Genomic DNA, 10,889 nt, shown 5'->3' with positions numbered 1-10,889 from the left:
ATATTAATATTGAACCACTGTACTCACATGAACTGATTTAAATATGTTTTTAGTACCTTTATGGATCTTGAGAGAGGAAATGTCATTGCTCCCTATGAAGGCCTCACGGAGCCATCGGATTTCAACTAAAATATCTTAATTTGTGTTCCGAAGATGAACGAAGGTCTTACGGGTGTGAAACGGCATGAGGGTGAGTAATAAATGACATTATTTTCATTTTTGGGTGAACGAACCCTTTTAAAGCAAAGCAAGTTCTGTGTTTTCTTTAGCAAGATTGTAATGACTGTAATGATTGTAATTGTACCATGACTGGTATAGCTCGTTTCCACTGTGCATTGTCGTTTGCTGTCACTTTCTTCATCACGCGAGAATGATGTCGATCAGGTGAGAGGAGGCAAGGTCTTCATTGTGCTATGATTGGTTATGATTGGATATGATTGGTTTGTGTGATAAATCCCGCCTCTTGTTGATGTGCGCGTTTCGCGAGTCAGTTTGACTGAACAAATGATGGCATCACTGGGAAGACTAATTGAAAAGAAAGTAAACAAATCATCCAGTTAGATATCACCGCTTTATGTCACGTCAAAATCAAACTTGAAATGGACTGAAAACATGATGACTGTGTTTTTTTTTTGTTTTGTTTTTTATTTTTTTTTTAGTGCAATCAGCTTGGTGAAATTAAAAATACAATTCGTGTCTGTGACAGACGGTGTTTACGGAGCATGACTGATGATCCAAAATAGCCTAAGTTGACAATCAAAAAGAAAAACATTGAAGGAATCCACTTCCGCTTCAAAATATATCTTTTAAGTCATTAATCAACATTTATCTTTCTGTTAAATTAATTGAATGACTTCTTCAACGTATGTTAAAGCACTTATTTTCCTTTTTTAAACACTAGAAAATAATTTTGAATATTGTCTGTACCTCTCACTGAGAAAAGAACATGTTGTCAGTATGTTTTGGGAAAGTTTCCTGTTCAGATCAGCTTCAGCCTTGAAGAAGCTGTGAATCATGTGAATCGTGTATGTGCGCTAAGAGTTCTGTGCAGGTCCTTTGTATTGGTGGACAACTGGCACTGTGTTTGAGACCAGCAGACGCCATGTCATGACCCCAAAAGGACATCCAGTTTCTAAATCCAGGGTCCCCTCATCAGCATCCTGACGAATGGAGATATGCTTCTGACTATCTGACTATCCATGTGTGGAAGATTACAAAATTTGTCTATTTTTCTTAGCAAATCACAATCATTCAACCTGAAGTAATGATGTAGTCAGTAGAATCTGTTAGAGTATAATTATTGAGAAAATGTGAATGTACGCAGAGCGGCCTATGAACTCCTTGTGAGACTTGAAGCTGGCTTCTGCTGATGAAACTGCAAACTATTCTTCATTAAATTTTTCTTCAATTTATTAATTTTTTTAAACTTTGACTCCGGGTGTTTATTCAACATATCTGGTTTCAAGGGTCCTAAACTGTTCATCCCCAACAACATCAATACACTAATAAAATTAGTTATTGTTTAAATTATTATTGCCTTTAGTTATTATTTTGGAATGAATGTAGAAATGCTTAAAACAATATTGACTTGGTTTTGATAAATAGAACATTTATTACAATACTGTAAAGTTACAAAATAGAATTGTATTTGGTTTCTGTTTTTTTTTTTTTTTTTTTTGATATAAATGTAAAGTAATGGTCATTTAACAAGAAAGATGTGTCAGTGTTAAGAGTAATGCACATAAATTTACAATGATTCATAAATAAGTACATTTCAGAACACCACTGAAGTAAGGGTACTGTTGGCGGTGGAAAGGCAAGCAGGATCAGGGGTCGTACAGTACTGAACTGAACCGTACCGCTCGGTGGAAACGATCCATTACATCACAGAGGGAAAACAGCCAATACAGGCAGTTTACAAAAGAAATGTATGTTTCAATGCTTTTTAACAGTTTTCAAGCTTGGGCTAAAAACCTAGGACTAGTTTGCTAAAGTTGGTTTATGAAATAATCTGCAATATTTGGCAAATGATTCAATTGATAGCGGTTTCATTGCTTGCATTTTTTGAGATACACGCATGTCCTCAAAGGCAGTCTTGCCACCTCGGACAAAGACAACGCATGACAAGTTTCAAGTCAATCAGACTTCGGGTTAATTAGTAATAGCCATTTGTAAGTGCTTTAAGTGTTTTTTTCCATATTATAGCGCCACCAAGTGGCCAGCTGCCGCATACTTTTTCACGTAACCACAGAAGGAGGAAAATATCTGATTCCATTCACAGTTATAGGCATTTCAGACTCCAGAGAATCTCACTGCACTGCTTTGGATTTTGTCCATGTTGAACAAATTTGTCCATCTTGAAGGACTTTAGAAATATAAGACACTTGAGCCTATGCCTAACAGTTTAGGAGTTATGAGTGATTCCATACATTTCACTGCTGTAGCGCCCCCGTCAGGCCAATCGGGGTGAGCCTCGGTGACATTGTAGATGGTGTAAGAACTACCATCCTTCAAAGTTTCAAGTCTTTACGACATACGGTTTGGTCTGCCCGATTACTTTTAGGGGAGAATGCTGATCCTTGGAAATTTTAATATTTACAATACAAACGCTATGTGCTTGAACCCCTAAATAGTATTATTCATACCATTAGTCATTAAAAGGAATTTTGCACATTAAATCTAATGTATCTTGCTAAATGAGCTGTATGTATTACTTACATTCCTGCAGCGATAGTAAATCACACCAGCAGTTACAACTGCAACCAATAGCAGAACCACAACTATTCCTGCTAAAGCACCTGAAGACAGGCCTGAACCTGAAACAGATAAAGAGAAACAATGGATGATAATCCACCCAGTATTAATCTTTGAAATTTACAGCTTTCCAGTGGTGCCATCTGTTGTTTTTAGCAAGCATCAGTGGGATCAGCAGGAAACAACGTTCACACAGGAAAACGGATATTATCAGAGAGGAAATGCACTGAATGGCTGAACTCTACTCACCAGTGACAGAAACATTGAATCTCTTCACTCTGCTGATGTTGAAGCTGCTGCTTTTGCTGTTGATCAGTAGTTTATATTCTCCAGAGTCTGTGTTTCTGGTGTTCGTGTTGGTCAGAGATCCAGTTTGATGATCCAGCTTCAGTCTGTCTCTGAATCTCTCTTTACACTGAACATCTGTACAGATCTTACTCTGATCTCCAGTGATTTCAGCAATGAGAATCTCATTAAAATACCATGTCATCGAATCATTTGGTTTTCTTATTTCACCAACACCTAAAATGACATCTTCTCCCTGATTTTTATTTACTACTTCTCGTTCAGCAGCAGAAACACCTGAAACACAAACCAACAGCTGCTGAAACTACACACAACATGAAGATGAACAAAAACTGAAGATGAACGAGACAAGCTCTTTCTTGTCTTTCTATCTAAAAACGATCAAAGGTTTGTGTTTATAAACACAAGGCTCCATCTGAGCTCAACTGCAACTTTTTTTTTTTTTTTTTTTTTTTAAATGTTAAAACTAACAGATTATAACAGATGAACATCTTTTAGTTTTAAATCAACATGAACTCTTTAATAGTGTAAACTGAGATTATTCTACAAACTGCACTTACACAGAAAGAGGCTGTTCTCACAGAATATTTTTTAAATTCCACTTCACTACTTTTCCATTGTTTTTCACTGCTAGATGGGATTATCCTTAACTATTGCACTCGTGTCTCGCTTCTTGTACATATAAGGGCATTCTGAAAAATGTGACACAGAAGTTAAAAATTGCCAATGTTAAAAAAGTCTGTAGAGCTTTATATTCTACTTTATATTCCAATACATGCAGCTTGCTATTTAAAGGGTTAGTCACCCAAACATAATGTCATCATTTACTCACCCTCATGTTGTTCCACACCCATAAGACCTTTGTTCACCTTTAGAACCCATCACTAGATATTGTTGAATACATTTTTTTTTTTTTTTTTTTTGGTGCACAAAATGAATTCTCACTTTTGTTTTAACTAAAAAGTGTTTTTAGTACCTATCTGGGAATTTGATAAGGAAACGATCTTGCTGGCAATAGATGCCTCACTGATCGGATTTCATCAAAAATATCTTAATTTTTGTTTTGAAGATGAATGAAGGTCTTACAGGTGTGGAACGACATGAGGGTGAGTAATTAATGACAGAATTTAAATTTTTGGGTGATCTAACACTTTAACAGCAAAAAACCCAGATCATCTACAAACTATATGTGAATTAACAAAAATCACTCTGAATATAATTGTTTTAATAAATAAATACAAAATATGTATGTTAAAACATGGGTTTTGGGGTCCAGTGAAAAACTGTAGAAATGTAAAAATAAATGTAAATTAGATTAAATAAATGTGGAGAAGTCTAGAGAAAAAAAAATCGTACATAAATAAATACATTTATTATTTTCTCAAAAAAAACTGTAAACCAATAATCTTTAAATAAAAATTAAAATAAATTAGAACAAACAAAAGTTTAGAGGAAAGCTGTTAAAGAAACAGTAACAACAAATAAGATTGAAGTAGTATATAGTATATAGAAGTATATAAATTAGATTAAGAAAATGTAATAATGTGATTAAAAAGTTAATCTATTAAATTAATGATTAATATAAAAATATTTAAAGGGCATATTGCAGGTTAGAGCTTCAGTGATTCAATGTATAGAAAAATAATGTATGAAATAGATTTTCTTGAAAAAAAAACACGTATAAATACGCTAATTAGGCTTCTGGAGTCGTTTTTTGTGAGAACATTTTACTTCCGCATCTGAAAATGCCAAATCGGAAGTGACGTAACTGAAGGGAGCACGATCAATATAAACAATAGGAAAACAATGGATCGCAATGACAGTTCGGACGCTGAGGAAATTATAAATGTTTATTCACACTCGTATAACAAACCACAGCCATACAATTAGCCCGCTATGTGGCCAAGAGAGCAGCGACAGGCCAGGATTAGACAGAATAACGGTCAAAATAGACAAATTGAGCTGTTGTGTGAGGAGAAGCAGTGGAGAACAGGGCCGAGACCGGTGTTAGCTTATAGACAGAGATGGGCATAAATACATGGAAATGTATTTAAAATACAAATACAAAATACTGTGTGGAAAAATGTATTTAAATACAAATACAAAATACTGTGTGGAAAAATGTATTTAAATACAAATACAAAATACTGTGTGGGAAAATGTATTTAAATACAAATACAGTATTTTGTATTTTGAAAATACACAAAATACATGTGAAATTGAAGATTCAGTGCAGGTATCCCTATTAGGCTGAAATCTATCTGGGCCTATTCTGAATGCCAAAAAGCATTTAGATGTGTGCAACTACTTAGAAACTTTCGTTTTAATTTTATATACCTCTTCCCTTCCCCTGCCCTGTAGGAAATAAAAAACTACAAAAAAAAACTAATTTTTAACTTTTATTACGTTTTATCACCATCATTAAAAGCCAATGTGACAATGTGTAATTTGTTAAGCTAATTATAAATAGTCACAGTGAATTAAGAAACTACATAGGCCTACTGACTTTTAATTCCTTACCTAATTTCTGCACTCTCTGTCATTCTCTCTCTCTCTCTTTCTTAAGTGCTTGCTTCCTTGCTGGTAATTACAAATAAACTTATGTAGTGCAAAATAGCAGCCATTTATATACTTACTTCTGACAAGGTTACAATGTAGTCTATTACTTATGGTGAACACTATTAAAAAAAACTGTAAAACTGTGGGAACCTTTTCTGCTATATAGCAAAGAATAGGGATGGGTGATATGACAATATATGGCATGGTTTCACAATTATCAATATCAGTTTTGATACCACAGCAAAAACTGAATTTCAAACTCTTTTGATGCTTTTTTTTACGCAAGCAGTATAGTAACTTTTATATTTATTTAATGTAAAGTTTATTTGTTTCTATATACATAATTAGAAAATATAAAGTTCTAGTATCTAAAATAAAAATTTTTTTAATTAGAAATCATTTGGCACTTTTTTTGGTGAACAATAAAACTAAAAGTGTAGTGTATCTTTCATCATTGTCATCACAAATGCACACAATTACTACACTAAACCGATGGAGACAGACAATGATTAACCTAATTATTTCGTCTCTACATAAACAAACATTTGCATAGATGGGTAAACACAATCACAATTTGGAAATGTGTCCAGTTACATTTTGATAAAGCACCATGTTTGTAAAATTAAAAATGATTACATTTACAAAATGAGCCTGCATAGCAGAAATAATGAATAAAGTAATGGTCGGTGTTTAATACAATCGTTAATTGAAATAAAATAATTAATGAATTAAAAAACATATATAACACAGTATTGTTCAATTTAGTGTTATACATATGTTATCATATTAATATGTTTTGTTCTAATGTCTCAAGTCACAATTTCAAGTTTACTGGGTTTAACTTGATTATTTGGGTAGGGTTTAAGAAGTGTACTAAAAAACTTTTTCACACGTGTCGTCAAAATGACCTACAACCTAATCAGTTTACATGTGAAGAAATCCATTTATTCACAAACTTCTCACGAGACGAGTGTTTGACAAATTATTCGGCAAACTACTTCCTCTCATTGCTGCTTTTTGGTGGTTTGGAGAACAATTACTCAGAGTCGCCCTCTGTCGTTTTTCACAGAATTATACAATGGAGAGCACGTCAAGCATAAAAGCCTAACTGTGTGTTCACACCGCCGGCGGCGAGAGCGTCAAAGTGACGCTAGTCATTCATTTTCAATGAGAGCCGGCGGCGAGCACCGGCGAGAGCGGCGCGGCGCGTCTTGGACGGTGAGAGCTTGCCTGTGATTTCGTGCATTTGTCTGCGATTTCTCAAAACCTGTCGGCGAGCCAAAATCGGGGCTAAAATCGTGCAGTCTGAACTCGGCTTAACATGCAGTAACGTTAAAAGGGTTAGTTCACCCAAAAATGAAATTTTGATGTTTATCTGCTTGCCCCCAGCGCATCCAAGATGTAGGTGACTTTTTTCTTCAGTAAAACACAAATGATGATTTTTAACTCCAACCGCTGCTGTCTGTCAGCCAAATAATGGGAGTAGATGGGGACTTCGGCTAAAAGAGTCAAAAAAAGCTTGCTTAGACAAATCCAAATTAAACCCTGCGGCTCGTGACGACACATTGATGTCCTAAGACACGAAACGATTGGTTTGTGATGTCTGATCCCGCTCTGACAGCGGCAGTGATGTCTGATCGCGCTCTGACAGCGGCAGTGATGTCTGATCGCGCTCTGACAGCGGCAGTGATGTCTGATCGCGCTCTGACAGCGGCAGTGATGTCTGATCGCGCTCTGACAGCGGCAGTGATGTCTGATCGCGCTCTGACAGCGGCAGTGATGTCTGATCGCTCTCTGACAGCGGCAGTGATGTCTGATCGCGCTCTGACAGCGGCAGTGATGTCTGATCGCTCTCTGACAGCGGCAGTGATGTCTGATCGCTCTCTGACAGCGGCAGTGATGTCTGATCGCTCTCTGACAGCGGCAGTGATGTCTGATCGCGCTCTGACAGCGGCAGTGATGTCTGATCGCTCTCTGACAGCGGCAGTGATGTCTGATCGCGCTCCGACAGCGGCAGTGATGTCTGACACTCATTAAAGTATATGCGCGAGACATCACTCTGTCTCAAAGTATTTTGAGTATTTTGAAAATACAAAAATACTCATCGTAAATGTATTTAAATACAAATTACATTTGATTTTTTCCAAAGACTTTAAAATACAAAATACAAAATAGTATTTTGTATTTCAAATACGTATTTTAAATACATGTATCTGAAATACTGCCCATCCCTGCTTATAGATATACACGTTAGCTAATGATATGCGACACTGTTCTCAGATCACAATATTGTACAGATTGTTATCATGAATCAGGCAACAGCAAAGCTATTGGTCATCGTGGAGTAACGTTATTGATAACCGAAACTAATAAACTTCGTTAATATCCGTCCACACACTAACTTTACGTGATATAGCGGTTTCTCATCACGACTGATTTGGTAACGTTAGTTAACAAATGTAACAAAAAAAAAATGTATTATGTGTTTCTTGTAACGTTATCCTTTATTCATTCATTATGTGTTATGAGTTTATTCCGGGCCGATCACTGTGTGGGGATGCATATGACATGCATATGATTATGTAGTTGTGTGAACTTGAATGTATAGGCTATACACATTTACAGTCAAGTTTACATACATGGTATGAATGAAATTGGAGTATTTACATTACCAACACATAATTCAAAACTGTTTTGTGTGAGTGTGAGACTGTACGTATTTGTGAACATAATTTGTATTCATCAGTGTTGAAATTGATTCAAGTAAAAACGGTGAAGCATCGCGTGTGTAAGTTTATTCATTTAATATAATCATTTACAGTAGTATGTTGAACTCCATCATATCGCCAGGATGATAATCCTCCGGTCTATAATGAACGCGTTTATCGAAGCAGATGCAGAAGTGAAGTCCGTCTCTTCACCTGCACAAAACACACCCCGGCACGGAAGATAGCAGCGTCTTCTTTCTTGTTATTAAACCTCTGTACTCGATGTCCTGACAGGCTGGAGTTTGTGCAACCTCCACAAACACAATAATTTACCATAACGATGATAAATAGAATACAAAAACTACCGAAAACACATGATTCATGACCGCTGTCACTGCCTACTCTGCACTGAGTCAACACAGAGCTCGGCGATCTACTCCCTTTAGTGACGTAGTGAAAAAGCGGTTTTTACAGAGACCGTCACTTTATCTACTAAATTCATGCCCTTATGTCCTGCAAAACATTTTTTAAACCCTGCAGTATCTTCTTATATGGTATTTTTGTACAAGGTTATATATTCATCTCGAAAAAAAATGTTTAACCTGCAATATGAACTTTAAATAAATACATACATTAATAAATAAAGGAAATAGCCTATATACTGTAACCTAATAGAAACTAATTTAAGGTTTATAAAACTAATTTTTCAGTGTATAAATGAGGTGTTTATGATGTAAAAGATAGTTAGGATGGGGTCCCTCGCATAAGGATGATCATATTTGGGGGTCTGACTCTGCAGCATCCAAAATATTGAAAAGCATTGTAAACATTTATTAATGACTCACCACTGACAGTAACATTAAAGGCCTTGTCACTGCTGCTGCTGCTGAAGATGATCTTCAGGTCATAAACTCCAGAGTCTGTGTTTGTGATGTTCATGATGGTCAGAGATCCAGTCTGATGATCCAGCTTCAGTCTGTCTCTGAATCTCTCATCACCATCTTTACACTGAACATCTGTACAGATAAAACTGAGATCTCCACTGATCTGAGCTATGCGAGTGCTGTTGAAATACCATTTAATCTCTTCTTGTTGCTTTGTTTGAACACCAGTGTTCAGAGTGACTGAATCTCCCTCATTCACAGACACTCCCACTGAATCAACACCAGACACACCTGAAGAAAAAACAAATCAAAGCCAAATATAGGCTACAACATAGCAGTGAAATTTTTCACATTCATTTAATTAAACATACTGTTAGAATCTTCCGACTATATTTGATCAGTTTATGCTCGGAGGTAAAACATACCAACATAGTCACGGTGTGACGCCATGTTAAGTTTTCACCACAATCACTACCACGCCACTGAAACTGATCTGGGCTGCGTTTCAACTGCGGTACATGCGGGTTTTTATGTCTAACAGGTGTTTCACCGATTTCTGTGACTGTGGTAGGCACTGTGATCACTTTAACCATCACTACTCCTAGTATTCGTGTTCAGAAGCGAAACTGTAACAAGTCATTACCGTTGTCGAGCAAAAACAAGATCCATGCAAGCCAATGAAAGTGAAGCTTCATTTTCACCACGATGCCCCTCAGAATATAAACTCAGATTCATATAAGCGTTCTTTTCTTCTACTTTAAAATGCGACACAGTTCTTGCAGTGAAAAGTAAAGTTAAGTAATAATCTGGGAGCCTCCATCGGGAAGTTAGCGGTGGTTCCAAAGTACACAGTAGGCTATAGTGCTGACAAGTGCACGAGTCTGTACAGGCTGACGAATGGGAGCGGCGAGAAATTCATGGCTCGAAGCAAAATGGAGAGACAGATATGAGTGAGTGAATGAGTGGATTAAGAAACCAAACAGTGTTGCCAAGTCTGCATTTTTTCCCTGCGAAATTGGGCTAGGCTACTTTTACACTGTTGCGGCTGGTTGTTTTTCATGTCCACGGGTTGAAGCGAGCCCAAATAACATGATATTTAGCCTTTGGAATGCACATTTACCAAGGGAACCTTGTCAAAAAAAAAAAAAAAAGTTTTACCCCCCAGAATTTGATTTTTATCAGGGGACACTTTGGGATGAAATTTATGGATGTATGAAATGGATGTGACGGAGTGGTAAATTTCATCCCAAAGTGTCCGCAAATCTCCCATGTTGTCAAGTTTCTCAACTAGCGTATGCATTCAATCTGAAATATAATTATCTTTGTATTAATAATGTAAAAGAAATAATAAAAAACTGTTTTCCCTATCTATATTGCGTGACGGGGTGGTAAGTTTACATTGCCTGCCTAACATGAAAAAGCAACAAATAAACAATGTAAAAAAAAAAATAATAAAATTTACATAGTTGCCTACTTTTGTTCTTGGTGGCTAAGGCTCAAATGATGTCACTTAGGCTTTGTGATGTCATTTAAAGGAACAGAGCATTATTTATAGATACAACAAGTTAGTGTGATGGGGTGGTAAGTCAAACTGAGGGACGCACACAAATCATAAAATATTTACAAAAAAAAAAAAAAAAAATTTGTGAATAAATATATTTTGTGTAAACAGGGACAC

At 36.2% G+C, this 10,889-nt stretch overlaps 1 protein-coding gene across 4 annotated transcripts in view; it reads right to left on the bottom strand.

Annotated features, from left to right (window-relative positions):
- LOC137027957 (uncharacterized) overlaps positions 1-10,123 on the bottom strand; it is a 19,838-nt gene extending 9,715 nt beyond the window's left edge. For 3 of the 4 annotated variants that reach the window (XM_067396595.1, XM_067396593.1, XM_067396594.1), the window contains exons 1-4: positions 9,855-10,123; positions 9,173-9,502; positions 3,004-3,336; positions 2,719-2,816 (exon numbers count right to left, since the gene is read on the bottom strand). In XM_067396595.1, the coding sequence (XP_067252696.1) occupies positions 2,719-2,816; positions 3,004-3,336; positions 9,173-9,502; positions 9,855-9,906 (813 nt within the window). In that variant the 5' untranslated portion in view covers positions 9,907-10,123. The other variant, XM_067396596.1, reaches the window with a different exon arrangement.
- Between the last annotated feature and the right edge of the window lie 766 nt (positions 10,124-10,889).

The sequence above is a fragment of the Chanodichthys erythropterus genome, chromosome 10 (genome assembly GCF_024489055.1).
Source record: "Chanodichthys erythropterus isolate Z2021 chromosome 10, ASM2448905v1, whole genome shotgun sequence".
NCBI lineage: Eukaryota > Metazoa > Chordata > Actinopteri > Cypriniformes > Xenocyprididae > Chanodichthys > Chanodichthys erythropterus.
Note: the sequence above shows the minus strand (reverse complement) of the source record. Positions and strands in the feature narration are given on the sequence as shown.